At 45.6% G+C, this 21825-nt stretch overlaps 1 protein-coding gene across 4 annotated transcripts in view; it reads right to left on the bottom strand.

Annotated features, from left to right (window-relative positions):
- KALRN (kalirin RhoGEF kinase) overlaps positions 1-21825 on the bottom strand; it is a 694704-nt gene that overhangs the window by 51233 nt on the left and 621646 nt on the right. For all 4 annotated transcript variants that reach the window (XM_068966221.1, XM_068966292.1, XM_068966655.1 and 1 more), the window contains 8 exons: positions 12039-12169; positions 7283-7349; positions 5238-5341; positions 4992-5061; positions 4552-4638; positions 3898-3990; positions 3097-3147; positions 2148-2225 (listed from right to left, as the gene is read on the bottom strand). In XM_068966221.1, the coding sequence (XP_068822322.1) occupies positions 2148-2225; positions 3097-3147; positions 3898-3990; positions 4552-4638; positions 4992-5061; positions 5238-5341; positions 7283-7349; positions 12039-12169 (681 nt within the window). The remainder of the gene's footprint in view (positions 1-2147; positions 2226-3096; positions 3148-3897; positions 3991-4551; positions 4639-4991; positions 5062-5237; positions 5342-7282; positions 7350-12038; positions 12170-21825) is intronic.

Genomic DNA, 21825 nt, shown 5'->3' with positions numbered 1-21825 from the left:
CACAATAAACTGTGGAAACTTCTGTAAGAGATGGGAATACCAGACCACCTGACCTGTCTCTTGAGAAACCTATATGCAGGTCAGGAAGCAACAGTTAGAACTGGACATGAAACAACAGACTGGTTCCAAATAGGAAAAGGAGTACGTCAAGGCTGTATATTGTCACCCTGCTTATTTAACTTCTATGCAGAGTACATCATGAGAAACGCTGGACTGGAAGAAACACAAGCTGGAATTAAGATTGCCGGGAGAAATATCAATCACCTCAGATATGCAGATGACACCACCCTTATGGCAGAAAGTGAAGAGGAACTAAAAAGCCTCTTGATGAAAGTGAAAGAGGAGAGTGAACAAGTTGGCTTAAAGCTCAACATTCAGAAAACGAAGATCATGGCATCCAGTCCCATCACTTCATGGGAAATAGATGGGGAAACAGTGGAAACAGTGTCAGACTTTATTTTGTGGGGGCTCCAAAATCACTGTAGATGGTGACTGCAGCCATGAAATTAAAAGACGCTTACTCCTTGGACGGAAAGTTATGACCAACCTAGATAGCATATTCAAAAGCAGAGACATTACTTTGCTGACTAAGGTCCGTCTAGTCAAGGCTATGGTTTTTCCAGTAGCCATGTGTGGATGTGAGAGTTGGATTGTGAAGAAGGCTGAGCGCCGAAGAATTGATGCTTTTGAACTGTGGTGTTGGAGAAGACTCTTGAGAGTCCCTTGGACTGCAAGGAGATCCAACCAGTCCATTCTGAAGGAGATCAACCCTGGGATTTCTTTGGAAGGAATGATGCTAAAGCTGAAGCTGCAGTACTTTGGCCACCTCATGCGAAGAGTTGAGTCATTGGAAAAGACTCTGATGCTGGGAGGGATTGGGGGCAGGAGGAGAAGGGGATGACAGAGGATGAGATGTCTGGATGGCATCACGGACTCGATGGACATGAGTCTGAGTGAACTCCGGGAGTTGGTGATGGACAGGGAGGCCTGGCGTGCTGCGATTCATGGGATCGCAAAGAGTCGGACACCACTGAGCGACTGAACTGAACTGAACTCTGTTTAGTTAACAAGTGAAGTTTGGCTATAAACTAACAGCCACTTATTAAGCTTAAATCAGGAAAGCCAATTTGCTCTTCTGAGATTCATTGTTTTGGGTTGAACTGAATCCCCTCTCCAAGTTGCATGTTAAAGTCTTAACCCCCTGTACGTCAGAATGCAACCTTATTGAAGGACAGAGTCTTTACAAAGGGAAACAAGTTGAAGTGAGGTCATTACAGTGGGCCCTAGTCAAATGATTGATGTGTTTATAAAAAGGGGAAATTTCCACAGAGGTCTGTACAGAAGGAAGATGACCTGAAGACACAGGAAGAATGCCCTCTGAACATGAAGATGGCCAGCCGCAAGCCAAGGTGGGAGGCCTGAACAGGCCCCTTCCTCACAGCGCTCGGAAGAAACCACCCTTGCCGACCCCTTGATCTCAGATTTCCAGCTTCTGGAAATGTGAGATGATGTATTTCTGTTGTTGAAATCTACAGTACTCTGGTTATGACCACCCTAGCACACTAATTCTGGTTATGGAGGCCCTAGCACACTAGCATATTCAATTGAAACCCAAATCCTGGGTACATCCAGCTGTTTCCCCCAAGGCTTGACTCTCTTTGTCAAAGAATAGAAACGTGCACTGTGAGGTTTTAGAGCTTTAAACATCCACTTAACTAAAAAGCCAGCCACTAGGTAGACCTGTTTATTAGAACCAGGGGAAAAAGGGGAAGGGAAAAAAAAAAAAACTGTTCCATTTCTCCCTAGTTCTACTCCCATCACACAGTCCTGCACTCCCTCGCATTCCCAGCATTCCTCAAGTAGGAAAGAAAAGGGAAGGGGTCATTGGCAGGTCCATGGCTATAAAGAATCTTGGGTCTTTCCACCCTCCTTGGAATTCTGACTGCAGCTTGGTTGACCTCCTATGACTGGTCTATTGCTGGAAACCCTAAATAGGTGCACCTTCTAGGCCCGTGAACCAGAGGGGCCCAGGCACAATGGTGTAGACAGCAAGTGAGACAGAGAGGGTGGGCACAAGGCTTCAAAGGGAAGCCTGGGCTCCTGCTGCTCCAAAGAGAGAGGGCTAAGAAGCCTTCTTGAGAGCTCACCTCAAAGCCCTGCAGGCGTCCCAGGTTCATCATGTCATTGCAGCGTTTTGGAACAAGGCACATTAACTCCACTGCTTTCTGTGGGGAAGAAAAGCAGTTGTCATATCCAGGAGCAGCACTGGGGTGGGGGCTCAGGACAATTCCATACTGGAAGACTGAGGCCTCCTGGTGGCTTCTTGATCCTAGGAAAGGACACCGGTCCCTACTGTCCACTTCAGAAGAGAATGGATTTCCTGTTCCAGGTTGCGGGGTGTTGGTCATCCATGCAGAGGCTCCACATGAATCAGTGACCACATGCAGGAAGGAGGCTTCCCAGTCCATCCTTTTTCTACCTTCCCGCTTTTCTTTATCCATTTGCTTTCCTTCTCACATTTTCTTTCTTCTCTTTGTTGCTTTCTGGCTGCCCAAGCAACAGTTTAGCCTTGCTTGTGAAACACTAGAGGTTTTAACCTAAAATAACCTGCCAGAATGGTCTGTAACCACTCTGGCTTAAAATAATCCCCATGGTGACGTTGTCTCAAAGGACTTCACTTAGAGAGTAATCCTCGGGGCCCAGGGAGGGAGTGAAAATGGAATAATTTATATGTCAGCTTCAAACAGTACCTGGATTCATGGATAAAGCTGTACGCTGAAACACTCAATCTCTGCAGGATGTTAGAGAGCTCAAATGCCACCCTTTCCCACCACATGTCACTGGGAGCCACAAAGAGAACATCAGTGGGGCTAAGCTCTGCTCTGGCTCAGGTTTGGATTCTTGTGTTCTTGATAAACCCTCAGTGTGCTCCTCAATGCTTGGCATTCCTCATCCTCCTGGGCAGCTGTCTGCAAGGGGTTCTGCTGTCTGAGTTGGCCTGGATCCTCTATCCTCCAGAGCCAATACTTCTCCTTTAGAGGGAGACATTCAGTACTGTCCCATGAGAACCACCAGCATTACAAGCAGAAAACTCACCTCAATATCTGAACACTCCAAGCCAGCCTTCTCGCTGTATCTCAGGAAGTCCTAGCAAGTAGGGAGGCAGGGAAGGGTGAGGGGAGGGTAAAACCAGTTAGGAAAAGACAGCACTATAAAAAAAACGAAGTATCATAAAAACCAAGATGACACCCAGAAGACTCCTCCCCAACAGAGATGGCAATGCTTTGTAGTAGCTGAGATATGAAGTTACGAGTCACAGTAGACACAGAAAAAACATTCAAAGATTCAAAACTATGCGTAGAGGGGAGGGGCAAAGAGGAGAGAGTGAGTGAATAGGGACAAAAGGGGAATGATGACGAGAAGGAATGGAGACAAGACAGTTAAATATCTCTTCCATTTGCCTTATATTTCTCTAAGACAAGTCAAATTAAACAACTTTAAAAGGTAACAAATGGTCAAATTTTAGGTTTAACTCTTCTGAGGTTTCCAGGGTTTTTTTTTGCGTTTTCTTTCTTGGTGAATTCTTCTCTGATTTTATGCTCTTATAATTTTTTAGTTTTTAAAGGTACCAAGTCAGTCGGTGACTGCAACAACGTAAGAAAGTGATTTGGAAAAAAGAAAATCAAATAACGACCAAATTTAAAGGCAGGAATAACAGGCACGCAATTTACTTGGGGGCAAAGGTGATGCAAATAACCAGCAGGTAAGGTAAAAACCCACACAGGCCTCCCATAGGAAAAGTGTGATGGAGACAGAACCTTGAGCTGACCTGCTCCCTAACTCAGAGCCTGACTAAGACCCTGCTCCGGCCCTGAGCGGAGCTCACAGACCTCTTACCTTGAGGAGCAGTTGATATTTTGTTATTCTCTGAATGGGCTTGATAAGGAAGTCGCTAAGTGTCAGCCTTTGATTTATCTCTTGTTTCACCTCCTGGAACACAAGGGAGCTATATTACCCAAAAAGGAACCAAAGGATTGGGGTGCTCTGGTTATGGGTTCAAAGGAGAGGAAGGCAGGTCTTTGTGTCTGCCAGGAAAGGTTCAGAATCTACAAAGCACACGATGGGTAGAACTGCCTACACAATAGTTCATTTGTTATTAACACATAGCCTGTGAGGGCCCCCCAGGAGGAGGAGGGCCCTCAGCAGTCTCCAGGGCCTGGTGATGAAGACTGGGGGCACAGTGGGCTCCGGGGTCATGGGAGGAGGACCGGAACTTCTGCAGCAGTCTTCCAGTTACAGAGGCGTTCTATCAGCAGGGACTCCAGTCCACTCATTGGGCTGCCTCCGCTCCTCTCCAGCAAAGGGACTCGTGAGAACTTAGCCAAGAAGCTAATTAATGGCTCTGAGGAGGCGGCTCTCTCTGTCCTGAGGGATGCGCAGTGCTGGGTGGGGGTCACCAGCCGATGAATGACGGCTGGTATTCCTGAATGGGTTGATCTTGGCCTGAGTTTCTTGCCCCCACCCTGGTTCAGCCAAAATCGAGCAGCTTACCTCAAAGTAGGCATCGTACTCGGCGACGATGTACTCAGAGCGCGGCTTGTTCTGGCAGTACCACACGTAGACGTGCAGCTTCCGCTCCTGCAAGGGAGGGAAGAGGGAAAGGCGCTCAGGCCCCTGGGCCGCGCCGTCAAGCTGAGAGCGCTAAGCTGGTCTAAGCATGGAGAAGAGGACACAGATCTGGTTCACACCCTGGAGATGCGCCAAGGCGGCTAAACATCAGGGACAGAGGAGTAACCTTAGTGGGCAAGAGCCCATCTTCCAAACTGCCAAGGAAGGGAGGAAAAAACCCAGCAGCTCAGGAAGGGATGAGGAGGAAGAGGAGAGGAGGGAAGGGACTGCAAAATGCATGCACATGAGCCTGGCCGGGGGGGTGGGGGGGGTGGGGGGGGGTGGGGGCGGGGGGAAGGGGTGGGGCGCGGGGCAACACTCACATATTTAATAAAGAGCTGTGCCAATCTGTCTTGCTCCTGGATACATTTTTCCAGTTCACCCAGGAAAACACTAAAGGAGGACGGAGAAGAGAAGAAAGCCACATTCTTCAGAACTGTATTACTTCTCAATGAGGAGATAAATGACAGAAGACTCCCCCCAGACTCTACCCCTAAGGTCAGATGCGGGAGGGTGGGAGCGCTCCCGGTTCCAGGACACCCTGAGCCTCAGGGCGATGCAGCACTTACTCCTTATGCCAGTCATAAATCTGGTGAATATTTCCAAACACGATTTTATCCTTTCCTCGCATGTCCTCGGGGACACCCTTTTCTTCTATTCTCTTCATGAAACCCTGCAGGGTGGAGGCAACGGTGAGTAGAGCATTTCAGAGAATATTTCTGGACCAAGGCCCACCCATAAGCCTGGAGGAAGCCCATCCTCTGTGTGAGGAGAAGCCGTTAAGAGCTTCTGTGGTTTCTTACCACTCAACCAGGACTTCACCCTTATGCAGAGTGACAGACAGAGCTTTCTGAAGTTCTGGGTCCCTTTCTTTGTCTCCAGCCCCCTTAAGAAAGCAGGACAAAGAAGATATAGTTGGCTGTTCCTCTCCTGTCTCCCAATCCAAATTATGTCTTTGAAGGCTTAAAACTAGATATGTCTGACCTAGAAATAAGTCTTAATATGTGAATACTTCAGCTTCTGTAACTGGAGAAGGACATGGCAACCCACTTCAGTATTCTTGCCTGGAGAATCCCATGGACAGAGGAGGCTGGCGAGCTACAGTCCATGTGGTTGCAAAGAGTTGGACATGACTGAGTGACTAAGCACAGCACAGCTTCTGTAAAGTGCTAGCAAATACAATCTCATTTCAGCTTTAAGTTCCGATGTTGTTATCAGCAGCAGTTGTCCCATTCAAAAGATGAGAAAGCCAGCGCATGGGGGATTATGTGACATGTCTAAGTCATGCCACTGATGTGACTGATCCCTGGACCTCAGGCTCCAGACTCCCAAGCCCACCACTCCCAGGCTGGACTGCCTCTGGCAGCTGCTACACCTTTAGCTGTCCCCATCTCACCTTGGAGAGGAGGATAACTTTCCTAAGTTAGAATTCAGGCCCTCTGTATGCCAGGTTAGTCTGTTTATCCAAGGTTCGGGATAGGCAAATGTGTGTGTGTGCGTGTGTGTGTGTGTATTAGTTGCTCACTGTGTCTGACTCTTTGCAACCCCATGGCCTGTATGAACCCCTAAATCAGCAGGCTGCCTAGGACTGGGACTTATAGACCCAGAGCAAGGAAGCAGCAAGTGAGTTAGAGATCAGGCATCCACCTTGTTAGACTTCACATCTTTTCGTTTAAGATGATTAACCACAGGGCTCTAAGCCATCTAAATTATCCATTTACTTTCTTATACCTTCTCATCCATGTGTCTAAATCCCTCTAAGGTAAACCCCTATGGAGAAAGAATTGTTTTATTTACTATCAAGTTGACTCAACTGTGGACCTGCCAGTCTTGCTTTATTGGTGGTTTTTAGTTTGTCTGTCGGCTTGGTAGCAATATGCTCTCCTTAAAAATCTAGGGAAACACAGAAGCCCCGAGGTTTCACTAACAGTGACCTGCTTGACTTGCTGAGTGCTCATGGTGGCTCATAGCCACGAGGAATATATGTGCATATATTACACACACACACACACACACACACACACACACAAATATGGGCTTCCCAGGTGGCGCTACTGATAAAGAACCCACCTGACAATGCAGGAGATGTAAGAGATATGGCTTCAACCCCTGGGTCAGGAAGATCCTCTGGAGGAGGGCATGGCAACCCACTCCAGTAATCCTGCCTAGAGAACCCCGTGGACAGAGGATCCTGGCAGGCTACGGTCCATAGGGCCGCAAAGAGTCGGCCATAACTAAAGTGACTTAGCACACGTGCACACATATATATAACTAGTGTATACGTTGGTTAAATACCAATGCAAAGCTCTGGAGACAATGGCTTGGTTACCTAAAACAAGGTGAAATGGATTCAGGTCTAACCAAGAGGCTGCAACATTTGAGGCCCTACATCCCCCTAAATCTCCTACAGTATTTCAAGGGGAAAAGGTAAAAAAAAAAAAAAACAACAACAACCTTGTGAAAAAAAAAAAATCACATATTGTATTCGATCTACCACCATTTTTAGTTTCATCTCTGTAAACACCCAGGGAGAGTAAAACACCTTGGAGCCCAGGTAGGCTCCAATATCCCCCTGGCTGGGTGACCACAGACAAGTCCTGAGCCAGGTACTCACCTCCACCACAATCCCCAGGTCCTTGACATAGTCTTTCTCTGTCTGTACCAGCTCATTCAGGACAAACCTGAGCAAGAGATTAAGAACAATGAGGGCTCCTCTTCACTGTGAAGCAAGAAATCCTCACATCAAATTTCACAATAAAGTTACTTAGGAGCCTCTACGACAAGACCACCCAAACCCACACTGAGCACTCTGGGGGAGGTGCTGGCTGATGCCCCCTGGATGAGAGGCCCCCACTGGTGAGGAGCTGAGGGCATCCAGGCTGAGAGGGCTTTCCCAGATGGCAGCCATGCCAGAAGAGCAACACTTACAACCTAGCGCTTGTCTTCTTCCTATTGTTTACAATCCCTCCTCCCTCACCTATAACTGAATAACTGTACAACACAAGGCGGAAGGAATAACAGCCACTTGGGCAAAACTGAGTTATGAAAGCTTTGATCAGCATGAGACTTCTTTCCTTCGTGTCAACTCTGTTCTTTGCTTAACCAGAGAGAAAGACATTTGTTTGATAAGCAACCTTTGGGCCTCAGGACACTCATCAAGTGAAGTGTTTGAGATACAGAAGCTACAATTATTCAGATAGGTGTCCATGGTAACCAGCCTGCAAAATCCCCAGTCAAGGCCAGAAAGACTGACTGAAGCCATTCCCTAATCACCATTTTCAGTGTGGCCACGTCCCCAGCCCCAGCAGAGGTGGGATTGAACCACCACAAGGATCTTTACTTTCTTGGTTTCTTTCTTGGTAATGATTTCTTCTTCTTAGAGCATTTACTTTGTGCTTATGAGAGGGTAAGTACCGTAAGCCCTGGTTTATGCAGATGTTGAGACTGTGGCAGTATTGCCGAAGATGACAGTGTGAGAGGCAGAGCTGGGATCTGAACCCAGCTGTACGAGAGTTCATTGTTGCCTGCTGCCTGGCTAAACTATTCAGACTGGCTCTCTGGAGTCCCTGAGGCATCAAACCCAAACATTTCTTTCTGTCCAGACAGTAAAGAGCTGGACATAAAGCAAGTATGGCTGTGCACAGAGACAGGGTAGCTGTATGCGGCCTACTGGATTCTGACTTGTATCCCCCAAGTTTGAAAGAGTTCTGCCTGGAGCCACACAGCTGCATTTTTGGCCTGAGTGGGAGAAGGAATCAAGTTCTGGGACATCAAAGAGGGGCTGCAGCACAAGGGTGGTAGCCGTTCTAAGCCTTGGAAGCAATTCATCTGAAATTTTTGTCCCATACAGCGCAGAGAAGCCACAAATCCCTGGGCCTGGAGCCCCAGGGTGACAGGGAGGAGGCAAGGGAAACACACACTTCTTTATCAGTGTGCCCAGCACTTCCAACCAGCTCCCTCGCTCTGATACACACAATTATGGGTTTCAGGCCACAGGAAGGAACTGGCAAGGCCAAATAAAAGCATTTAAATATACTGGAGCACAGACTGAGTTACTGCTTAGAAGAAAGTGGTAAAAAGAAAAACCACAGGAAAGTTAGAGTGGGAATTTGGGGCTGGAAGGGCTCTCTGGGGAGGAAGTCCGGCTCTCCGCCTCTGGATGGTATTTCTATCCTGCTGACATTGAAGGGTATCCTAGCTTTCCAGCCTCTAAGAAAGGGGATTGGACTAGGCGCTGCTAGTGGACCTAGCATCTCCTCCCTCAAAGAGCTGATGAAACACTTGAAGAGATAAGGACACAAAGAAAGACATCTGAAAGGGACATAAAAGATTTATGCTGCCTGCAATTCAAGGCAGTGTACGATCAACTGCCAAATAAATTGAACTGACAATGAAACAATTTTTTCATGTTCAGTTCTTCTGAGTAAAAGTTATTTATTAATTATTATTATTTATTTATTAATGGACTTCCTTTACAGCTCAGTTGGTAAAGAATCCACCTACAATGCAGGAGACCCCAGTTCGATTCCTGGGTTGGGAAGATCCCCTGGAGAAGGGATAGACTATTCACTCCAGTATTCTTGGGCTTCCCTGGTGGCTCAACTGGTAAAGAATCCGCCTGCAATGCAGGAGACCTGGGTTTGATCCCTGGGTTGGGACGATTCCCTGGAGAAGGGAAAGGCTATCCACTCCAGTATTCTGGCCTGGAGTATTCTCCAGGGCTATACAGTCCATGGGGTTGCAAAGAGTAATACAAAGTAAACGTTATTCTTTGGTCCAACTAACTACTTCCAGATACAGGTAAGATCCACATCTGACCCTCTATCCTTCACAGTAGTAGGGAATGGCTGGTTTTCCACAGAAAATCTCTTAGAGCCTTGGCACAGGCTGTTCCCTGTGCCGAGAATACTTTTCCGCAATGGCTCAACCTCCTGGTCTTTATGCAGAGCACTTCAGTCAGAAGCACTTAAAGCTGCAACATGGCCTCACCCATACTCCTGATCTCCCTTACTATTTTTTATTTTTTTCCCGCTTCTAGCATACTACATGATTTGTTTTAAATTTTATTGTATGATTTCTCACATTAGAACGTGAACTTGCCACGAGAGCATGGGCTTTTCTTTTGTTGTTATTGTTAGTTTTATTCACTGATATATGCCAAGCAGTTGGTACAACAGATATTCAACAAATATCTGTTGAATAAATGAGTGGCTAAAACTTGAAGACAACTACGTCCATTCTTGACTTTTTCCTTCTCCTGGACAAATAACTGTCTGTTTTCATCTTTTTTCCATGGAGCTCCCATTTAACACTTTGAGGTCTTACTGGATTGAGTCTCAGTTCTCTATTTCCCTCAGCCTCCAGCCTCATGTGGGGTTTACAATTAAACACCTACACATCATCTCCTTCATTGTGGCCATAAATTATAGCAGAATAAGGGCAATATACAGCAAAAGGAATGAGTCATTCTAACAGCTGGCTTTTGGGGACAGCACAGGATGTGGAGAGATACAGAGCTGAGCGAGGGAGAGAAGGGGGAAGAAATGAGAGAAATGGGTAAAAGAGGCAACAAACTTTTGCCTCTCGGATTGAAATTAGACAGTGTCATGTCTGGAAGCAAGACTATGACTGGAAGCTTAAATGACTGTTCACAGGCTCTTTACAAGAGTAGAGATAGGCTTTGCCAAGGAGCACCTGTCATCTCAAAGGTCACCACCCTGATATAAGCGTTCATCTTCCTGATGAAAGTTTTGCTTTGGCTTGACAAGACTGGAACATCAGCTTTGACCCTGCCTCATCTATGTAAAAACAACCTGGAAAGCTAAGGAGAATTAGCTTTGTCCAAATCCTAAGAAATTTCCCTTTGGGGATGGTATTTCTTTATCTCTATTCTATTCTTGGAGTTCCCCTGAGCACCATAAAGTTAAGGTGGTAAATACAGAACCAGAGTGCTTACATGCCACCTGCTCATTTCCCCTAGGAGGCGACAGCCCTGCCTGGCCATGATATTTCCTAGGAAATAGTCACAAATGGTCACTTTGCCTATTTCCAGGCAACAGGAGGGACTGCCCTCGTTTATTTTTGCTCATCTTCAGGTCTACGACCAGGCTCAAGGAGTTACGAGTTTGAGGGATTAGGAACAGGAAGGGGCCTTTCCCAACCGCCTGGCCTGTTCTCACTGTGCTCACCATCACTCCCACGTCGGGCTACCTGCAAGACTCATCAGCAGCTCTGCTGCCAACACTCAGTCAAACCCTGAACAAGAAAACTGAAGTTCCAGAGGGACTGTGGCTTTACATGAATGGTGTCGCCATCTTCTTGATCAAACCAAGAAACAGAAGAGTGCCTTCACATCAGGGAGGACAGCCCAAACCTCACACAGCTCCTGGGTTCTTGTGAAATGGACTGCCATGTGAATTGTATTTACCCCGAAACATTCAAATAGCAAAGAGTTTCTCTTGGAACTCAGACCACAGTGAAATAAGTCAGACAGAGAAAGACAAATACTGTATGATATTACTTATGTGTGGAATCTAAAAAAGTTAAACAAACTATGAATATAGCAAAAAGGAAACAGACTCACAGATATACAGAACAAACTGGTTACCAGTGGGGAGAAGGAAGTGGGTAGGGGCAAGATAGGAGCAGAGGAGTAAGAAGTGGAAACTATTTTAGAAACTAGGAGCAAGAAGTATATAATAAACACGCAAGGATATACTGTGCAGCACGGGGAAATATGCCAGTATTTTATAATAACTATAAATGGAATATAACCTGTAAAGTTGTATGAATCACTATGTTGTAAACCTGTAACTTAAGCAATATTGTGCATCAGCTTTAACTCAATTAAAAAAAAATTTTTAAAATAACCAAACAAGAAATAGTACTATATAACAAACGTTTTTTAAATAAACAAAACCTTGGAGAAGTGGTGGAGCTAGACCCTAGCCCGGTAGCCCAACAGCTCCCTTCTCCTATATGTTACTTTCCTACATCTGGGGAAACGTTTCCTCAGATAAAATTCCATCAGACTTTCTACCAAGGATTCTTTGATATGGGGTCATAGAAATGGTCCCAAAGTTTCCTAATCTTTGTTTTCTTTTTACCATCATGTTTTAAATTTCAAACAGACCTTGGTTATAACCACACTTTGTCAGTAATGTTTCAGCTGAAAATCCTTACAATCAGAGCCAAACGTCTCCTTGCTGATCAACGCCACACTGTATAGACCGATGGTCGCCTTTACTTAGAGTGAATGATATCAATGGAAACAGTGCGGGGAGTCCCCAATTCTCCCTAAACTTCCCAGGATCCCTGACCCTTGCCCACTGCAACATGTGCAGCAGGCTGGAGTCTGGGGAAGTACTTACATCCTGCCTCTCAGAGCCTTGGCTTTCTGTTCTTCTTCCAGATTTCTGGGAGGTGTGGGTGGGGTCATGCCTTCATTCAGGCAGCCTGTGGGGTCTTTCAAGCTCCCTCGGTAAGAGCCTCCTTCCAGACTCTGAAAAGAGAAGAATAAACAACCTTAAAGAAGTGTACGTGAGAGAGTAGTCCGGAAGTCCTCACGTTCCCCCAGCCTAGCCACAGCCATCTTGGTAGATCAGTAACCGAGGCTGTCCACCCTGGACCTCAGGGAAGTACCAGGAGGCCAGACTCCCATCTTGCTGGAGCAGGGCACCCAGAGCTGCCGCCTTCTCAGGCAATCAGGATGTGCTTGGCGCCAGGGGCTGCCGATTTCCCAGACAGAATGGACACTGTCACAGTGACTGATCTCTGGGTAAGAGCTCCAGAGGTAAAGCTAATTACTGCAATTCTACAAACAAGCAGCAAGGAAAGAAAGTCAGCTGTAGGACCACCAAGTGCAAGTTAACAAGGGGAGGGTAGTGATGGGAGAATTCACTTGGTAAAATCATGTTTGTTAAATCAGCTACAGTTTTCTTTGAAAAGACTAATGAGATGCAGATAAGAAGAGGTAAACAGATTTAGCGTTTTCTAAAAACATCTTTGCTAAGGTGTTATTTACCAAGGGCTTTCTTTCATTTATTAATCCCTTTAATCTCTTTTAATTAAGGTGCTGCAGGACTGAGAAACAAGTTAAAGAGCTTAATAAATATGTTACTCTAGAAAGAGCTAAGGGTAAAGGATTCTAATCCCAGACCTTCCAGTCCCTGGACAATCTTAAGACAGCTAAAATCATTCCAAATTGATTTCTTCTCAATTTTCAAATTGGGTTTATCCTTTTTTACAGATTTTTAAGGAACAGTCAGAGACAATAGGCGCATAACCCCTTGAAAAATTTTAAATGCTCTGAAACAGTGAGTTTCCCCCACTACCCCCATGGATGGAAATAACCAGGATGCTAAAAAAAAAATGGGGTCAATCTTAACATTTTTATAAGCACTGTAGGAAAAACAGCACAGAATGACATGTCATTTCATTGCGCAAACTGGCAGAAACCGTGTGGATAAACAGTAGGCTGGAGACCAAGGTTATGGTGGGCAACTGTAAAACAAATATGAGAGAGTAATCCAAACTACCCACACAAAACGACAGTCTAGGACAGCCACTCTGTAGGAAAAGGGAAGGCTTTACTTTAGCAGTCTTTGAAAGATCAAGAAGTGCCCCTAAAGGCAGTAGGAACAAAAGACTTTAGAGTCGTCTTAAACAACCTGCACCTGGAGTGTCTATTGTGAACTGGCTTAGCTGCAGTGTTTCAACACCGGCTGAACAGAGGTAGGAAAAGTCCAGGTAAATGAAACAAAAAGTTAATGAGGTGGCATTATATGAGAACAGATCGGGGATATCAGAATTGGAGGCTGAAAAACTTAAAGCTGAGAAGAGATGTCAACCTTTTTTTCCTCTGCTGCTGCTGCTGCTGCTAAGTCACTTCAGTCGTGTCCAACTCTGTGCGACCCCATAGATGGCAGCCCACCAGGCTCCACCATCCCTGGGATTCTCCAGGCAAGAAGACTGGAGTGCGTTGCCATTTCCTTCTCCAATGCATGAAAGTGAAAAGTGAAAGTGAAGTCGCTCAGTCGTGTCCGACTCTTAGCGACCCCATGGACTGCAGCCTACCAGGCTCCTCCGTCCATGGGATTTTCCAGGCAAGAGTACTGGAGTAGGGTGCCATTGCCTTCTCCTCTATTTCACCCTTAAATCAAGAACCCGTGCCAGAGCCTAACATGAATTTGTTATTAACACTAGAACTCAGCATTAAGAGGACAGGCTCTTCAAGCTCGAGAGAGAGAATTTCTTTTAACTTGACATGAAGATGTTTCACAGAACAAGTAACCAACCATGGAAGCTGTCATCCAGGGAAGAAGCCTAGGCTAAATATGTAGAAAGGTCAAGAAAAGTTTAGCTAAATTTGCAGATTCAGGATCTGTAACCAGTGATTAAGGAAATGAGTATCTGGTGCTGAGGCTTGACAAGCCACCAGACAGGCATGTTTTTCAACATGTGACATGTCCTCTGGTGCCATCAGCAGAGACAGGCTCCCCAGGCGGATGAACCCAGCTGATGATTGATCTGATTACGTGCCTTTTACTTCCCCTCCCTTTGCCCACATTGTTTCATTTCAGTCTTTATTCTGTAGCTTGTTGGCTGGCAGGATGCTGGCTGCAAGGCCTGGGAAATATGCTTACATGTCTGCTACAAGGCTCTCCCATGGACCATACATCTTGGCGTGGTCCACTCTCAACTCTTGTACAGAATGAAGGACATCTGAGGAGTCCAAAGTGTTACACAGGGAAATATGTTCTGTCTCTTCGTTCCTGACCAGTTTTATGAGCAAAGAGCCAGGTTATCTCTTGGCAAGGACTCTCAGGCATGGAGTTGAGGGAGGCAGAGGCAGTAAGAGTGGAAGAAGAGAGAAATTTAGGGTTTGGCTAAAATGTGTGCTGTTTCAATCTCTGGGTTGGAAAAATTCCCTGGAGAAGGAAATGGCAACCCACTCCAGTATTCTTGCCTGGAGAATCCCATGGACAGAGGAGCTTGGTGGGCTACAGTCCACGGGGTTGCAAAGAGTCAGACACGACTTAGCAACTAAAACAACAACAACAACATGCTGGGTAATCTGTCTCAAATAATGGCATTGGCTAGAAATACCGTAACTAATTCAAGAGTGAGTCCCTCTGAGGATCTGGCTACCTGTGCTAGAGTTGGGATATGGGGTCCCAGCCAAGGAGCACTATAAGTGATCTTCAATTGTCTGTCTGTGCTGCTCCTTGGGGGACATGGGCAGTGATGGCTGGTTGATGAGCGGTGGACTGTGCAGCAACAGGGGGGACTTCCGCCCTGTCTGGGGCTCAGGACCACAACAGTCTCAACAGATAAAGGAAAAGGGGTGCCAAGGAGGAAGCGACAAATGGCGCAAATGGGTGCTCCTATCGTTGGTGCCAGGTCAGGGAATAGAAATGCAAATACAATTCAAAAAAGTGGATTAAGAATGAAGGAAGACTATTGCCACAATGGAAATGAACACATTTCCTGTCAGCTTGATCTTGGACCACATATCCATAAAATGCCCTTCCCTCTGGACTCCTATAAGCACCCTTTACATACCTTTATTACCGTGTTGTGACTGATTTGTTTATACTTAAGCAAATATTTATTGTGCTTCTACTATGTGCTGAATATTTGCAAAGTGCTGGAGAAATGAAAACAGATAACGTACGGTTCCCTGCCCACCAAAATCTAAGCTACAGTGGGCATTCTTCTAGACAGGAGGGTACCGCGGGGAAGATGAGAAAAAAGAGCAGGCAGCTCTAAAGCGGGGTAGGGAAGGAAGGGAACGGCTCAGTAGAAGAGGCAACGCTTGAACTGAGTAATGAGAAATGGAAAGGGTTTCCCTAGATTCACCACTGGGAGGATGATCCAGGCAGGAGGGGCACAATGAGTAAAGGATCGACCTGAGAAACCGCTGGGGCAGCCTGGGAAGCTGAAAGCCACCTGGCGTAGGGAGGACAGTCTGTAAAGGGGGGAGAAGGGGAACTAGCAAGTAACTATGTGTTATGCAAGTTGGGGGGAGTAGGAGCTAGGGAAAGAAGAAATAGCATGTGAAATGGACAACCCTGGAGAAGGATGCAGAGATCAGATTACAGGAAGTCTTATGTGTAGCAAAAAATCCAAACCACCATGCTGAACACCTGAAATTAATACAAGACTGCAAATCAACTATACTTCAATTTTAAAAAAGAGTACCAACTTCCATGACCAATGAGAGGAGAATTTTATGCAGGGAAGTAACGTGATTGGATTCAGTTTAAGAAAGATTTGTCTTAATACTCCTAAGAGCTCTCCATGACTTGGGAAAATGTATCTGATGTCCGTAAAGGAAAACAGGACTTACGATTTATATACTCTATGATTAACTACATTATTTTTAAAATATCTTGAATTTCAACACTGACTATGTTTAGATGATGATATTATGAGATATAATTGTGCTTAAAATCTTGTCATTTTTCCAATTTTTCTTGAATGAGCATATAATGCTTTTGTTAATCAGAAAAGAACTATCAAAAAATTTTTTAAGAGGGAAAATGAAAGAAAAGTTAAGATTCCCCCCATCAGTCATGCAGAGAAATCAGACTGAAAATAAGGAGGCAATGGTTACAACAGCCTAGGCGGGAGAGGATTTCTGAGCATCAACCCTAGACTGTGAGCTCCATTAAGGAAGGTTCTATGCTGGCAGGATGGGCACAGAGTAGGACTCCAAGAATTTACTGAATGAAACTCTTGGGTAGAGGTCAAAGTTCATCTGATAAAACAACAGACGAGGGTGCTGATCCAGCATCACCCACCACAACCAACCTTTTAGCTGTCCTACCGTTTTATACAAATAAGTATGAAATACCTTGACAAAAAATATTACGATCTTAGTCACTCCCAGGCAAATTGGGGGCAAGGGTAGGGAAGACATTTTAAAGTAGAAAAACTGAAGTCTGGATTTTCCAGGCAAATGACATTACACGTTTGAGACTTCAGATTAAATTTTTTTGGTGGAAATCTAAACTTCTACTTTAACAAGCTCAGGAATCTTTTCCACAGAAGGATGCCAGAGGAACTCAGTTCTTGAAAGCACACATTTTCATAATGGATAGGCTGAGGCCATTATTTCCTCCCATCTGGACTGTTAACTCTACTGTGCCTTTGACAAAGCAAGCTGATTTGTCTACAGGCGAGCAAAGCATACACACAAACGCAGCCTGGCCCTTGCTACGCTCCGTGACCCACAGACTGACCTAGGGAGGTGAATACTATCAAAGCAGAAGAACCAGAGGGCAGAAAGTCTTGCTGAAGCAGATAGGGCCAGTTCTCAGGGTGTCAGGCTACCAGGTAGACCAAACAAGAGCTCAAGCCTGGCCAGCCTCTTCCCTAAAGGTGGAGGATTTTCAGTCAGGGGTCCGCCAGTGCCACCGGGAGCCCAGTGAACTACTGTGACGTGCCACCTGAGGATAGGAGTTCAGCGAGGAGGCTTTCCTTCCTGAGGCCTAGTCCCTGGTGGGTCAGACGGTAAAGCATCTGCCTGCAATGCGGGAGACCCAGGTTCTATCCCTGGGTGGGGAAGATCCCCTGGAGAAGGAAATGGCAACCCGCTCCAGTATTCTTGCCTGGGAAATCCTATGGACGGAGGAGCCTGGTGGGCTGCAGCCCATGGAGTAGCAAACAGTCAGACACAACTGAGTGACTAACACTTCACTCTTCCGTCTAAGGTAGGTGGTAGAATCCTGGGCTATTTACAAACACAGCAGATCCCCACAAAGCCAGAAGCCCTTGCTCCTCAAACTTGAGGCACACTAAGTGGCTTCCCTATGGACTGGAGTGTTAGTCGCTGAGTTGTGTCCGACTCTTTGCAACCCCCTGCCAGGCTCCTCTGTCCATGGGGCTCTCCAGGCAAGAATACTGGAGAGGGTGGCCACGCCCTCCTTCAGCGGATGCTCCCAACCCAGGAATCAAGCCCGAGTCTCCTGCACTGCAGGTGGATTCTTTATTGTCTGAGCCTCCAGGGAAGACCTTCAAACTTGAGGAATAAAACCAAATCACATGGACTGCTAAGCTACTACCGTGCATGCAACATTCACCCAACCACCAATCTACTAACTGACAAATACCATGTCCCTGTGTTCCGGGTGAAGATAAAGTATGACTGACTCCCTTTCCCTGCCCTTCACAATGCAAATAAGGTGGTTAAGAGCTAACATTTGTGGGATGCGCAACTAATCAGTTTACAAAGCACATTCATACCTTACTCAGCCCTCAGTGTAACTCTCTTGAGATTAGATTCAGGTAGACAGAAGCATCACTGTTGATAGGCAAGATAAAAGAGAGCCCTCCAAGTGGACTAAATAACTTGCCCAAAGCTACACAGTAAGTAGCAGAGGCAAGATTAACATCATGTCTTCTGATTCCTTATACACTTAGTATCTCCACAGCCAGTCCCTACGTCTAGGAAAAACTTTATTAAAAATCACACAGAAAAACAAGAGAGTCCTTAGTCCTGGCTTAAAGACCATACCTTAATACAAAACCCAGAAAAAGTATTTGAAACACATGTACACCCGTGGCAGATTCGTGTTGATGTATAGCAAAACCAACACAATATTGTAAAGTAAAAAAATGATAAAATTTTAAAAATTTTATTTGAGCTCCATTTGGGGGGAGGTGTGTGGGCACGCTCTCCTGATAAACAAAATCACTGACTAAAGACCAAATTGGGCAGGTGAGACCTCAGAAGCGTCCATTAATGTCCAGAGGTACTCACCAAAGGAGTTTTCAGGGTTTTATCTGCACCGCAGGTGAGTGGAACCCCTGTCCTAGTTCCCTAATGGCACCTCTCCAGCAGCAGAGATCACAACTTCCGGAGGCTGTAGCCCCAAACAGTCATAGACACGTGACCATAACACACCAAGGGCAGCTTTCAGACTCAGGGACATGAGGGATCTCATGACTTTGGGTGGAGCTTGGGGCCCAATGATTTCTAACTACAGCATCTAGTACCATCTCTTGAACAACTCAAAAGGAACGCAGAAAGAATCTAAGCCGTGGATATGAAAATCCAAGCATGCCGGATGCTCCTGTGATATTTCCAGTTCTGTACATTTGGAAGGACCTGTTAGTTCTTCTTATACTGAATGAATTTCCACTCACAGGTTCTGCCCTCTGGAGCAACCAAGAGTGAGACCAGTTCTTCTTTCCCACAGCAGCACTCAGTTGCTAAAAGACAGCCCTCGTGTGCCTTTTCTCTCCCAACTTCTCCCCATACTTAACCTCCTGCAACTCTCCTTCAAATGACATGGACTGCATGCTATTGGTACTTCCTCCAGGGCCCTTCCACTGAGTTCACGAACATTTTAGAATGCTGCATTCAGAACCTGACGCATGACTCACACACAACTCATGACAGGTGTGGTCTGAAGAGCTCTGAGTACAATGGGGCTATTACACCCCTGGATTTGTACGTTGTACTTTCATTAACCCAGTCTATGACCGCACTGGTTATTTTGGCAACTGACATACTATTGTACTTACAGTCAAATAAAAACTCCAGAACTTTTTTTTTTTTACAGGCTCTAGATCTTATCCTCCTCTACGCTAGACAATTCATGAGCAATAGGCATGCCAGTGTTGGAGGTGAAGATGCAACTCCATATTCTCAAATAGGGCTGAAGAAGCAACCACCTACAGGTGCTCTGTTGCTACCCCATGGTGGGTACATAGGATAGGAAGAAAGAGAAAGTAGAGGAAAGGAGAAAGGATGGAATTTTGGTTAGAAGATTCTGAGAAATCAAGCCACTGCTCTTGCCTTCCTTTCTGTGACATCAGTTCAGTTCAGTTCAGTGACATAGGGTTGGTTTTATATGTTTGGTCAAAGCAATTGCTGTAATTCTGGGTTTACTGCAGGTCCCCAAGAAGTAGCTATTGGTAGAAGAAGTTAAAGTCCTTATTATGGTAAAGTCACCACTGAAAGGCCATTCATTCAACTGCCATTTTTAGACAGTTTGTTATAGGGCTGAACAACTCTAGCATTATCCTACACTTCCCCTCTACTCTGGGATATTTGCTCTAATGGGACTCCTCAATATCTGTGCTCACAGGGAAAACACGTGGCCCATGGACCACACAAACTAGAGGCCTGCAGAGGCTCACGACAGCGGCAGTAGGTGAAGAGGAGCAGTCAGAAAATGGTGATCCAAAGTGTGAAGAATACAGACTTTGGAAACAAGTGTTTACTGATGTAAGTATGAAAGACTAGGATCCACTAACACAAGGAGGAGAAAATAATGTCCCAAATGACTAATAATCTAGTTGTGGAGGTAAGTTGCAAATGAAAAGATGAAGATATTTTAACAAGTAACATAATGGGATTATTAAGAGCTGTCCCAGGGAGCATGTGGTTTACAAAGAAATTGTTCTGGGGCTGCAAGAAGAAACCTGGCCTGGGCTGGCGAAGGAGACCCTTGTGGAGAGATAAGATTTGAGGGGGACCTCGAGGGGCTGCTATACTTTAGATCAGCAAAAATAAGGAGAACATTGCAGAGAAGTCGGGGTGGTATGAACAGAAACTTGTGGGGAGGGAAGCCAAATGCATGTTTAAGGACAGTGAATAAAACAATTTGGTTGGAGCCAAGTTCATTGGCCAGAATAACACATGGATGTTGGAAAGGGAGGTTGAAGAACAGGCCACAGGACATTAGACTATTGGGTAAGTTTGGGCTTCATCTGTGGGCCAGGGATTTCCAAACTTTGATCATATACTTCAGTTAGTGAACGCGATTACAGTCATGCACTCCCAAAACAAGTAACTTATTTATAAGTTATGTTTCTGTACTCCTGTATTACCCTTAAGTACATTAAAAAAAAATACACAAAACCATTTTTTTAGGATGAGTTAAAGAGATTCTAATATTTTCTTCCAGTACCTCAAAAAAACATCCTGTATACCTGGAGGCACCCCCACATTAGAGACCACTGCTATGAGGGGAGAGGGAGGCAGGGAGCCCTCACCAAGCAGGGAGACAATGTTGGGGGCGGGGAGGTGCTGGTGAGGTTGGGGGCAGATGGCGGGAGGAGGATTCAGAAGGCTTCTCTGGGCATGAGGCAGGCGCATGCTCAGGTGGGAGAAGAGAAAATGCAAAAAAAAAGGGGTAAAAGAGAAAAGGCCAAAAAAAGGGATGATTTTTTAAGGAAAAGAAAATTTAATGGTTATTTGGAGAATGAAGAGGGTCTATGGATTAGTGTGGAGAGGAGAGGAAGTGAGGAGTGGTCAGGGAGATGGGCTTTGAGAAGTCAGTGCTGTGCCCATGAGAGCTCTCAACTCCCCTTGGCTCCCTGCCCCCACCACAGCATTGACAGAGATGGCAGGAGAAGGGACAACCCTCAGCAGTTTGATGCTAGCACTAAAAACACCAGCTAATCTTTTTTTTTTTAATTAGTAAGGAACATTAGAAAGAAAAGAAGGTGTTATACGTTAAATTTCAATGGTCCGCTATAAGCTGGGGTATTTGAAAAGGGAGTTACTATAATCAAAATTATATTCAGGCAGCTTTCCCTAGAGAGCATCCATCCTTTTCCAACTGGAGAAGGGCTTAAACAGTGCTGATTGACAGGACTGCTCCACAGAAGTCTGGCAGAAGCACAGACATTTATCCTAATGAGAGCTGTAGGAAAAACCAAATGAACGATGTGAACGGGAGCAAAGGAAAGAAAGATGCTTCAAGTTGTCATCCTGTAGTGATACACTCAAAGGTAAAAACATGGGAGGAGAACAATAGCCCTATTCAAATGAGTTATCCAAAAAGGGGCTCTTTCAGTGGCATTATGCCAAAACCCTGAGCTCAGACTCATAACCCTTCCCTCTAATGGTCTGTTTTGTCTATGAGACAGTCACAAGCTAGACCCGTTTTCAGTGGTGTACATTCATGATGGGATATGCACCGTCTCCCTTAATTTCTTGTGATGAGGTATCCACATACTTTTGCCCACTCTCCTTTATCATCAGCAACCTCCTTTTGTAAGAGTTTGTAAGCTAGAAGACTCTGACATCCCCAAATAAAATTACCCGGTGCTTTCCAAGACCCAATCCATGTTCTGTGTCTCAGGAGCAAAGTTAGTTTCAAGGCTACCCAGACACACACCAGTTACCAGTCGGATGCC

This window comes from Capricornis sumatraensis, chromosome 1 (assembly GCF_032405125.1).
Source record: "Capricornis sumatraensis isolate serow.1 chromosome 1, serow.2, whole genome shotgun sequence".
Lineage (NCBI taxonomy): Eukaryota > Metazoa > Chordata > Mammalia > Artiodactyla > Bovidae > Capricornis > Capricornis sumatraensis.
The sequence above is the reverse complement of the archived record's forward strand: the minus strand, read 5'-3'. Positions and strand labels throughout refer to the sequence as shown.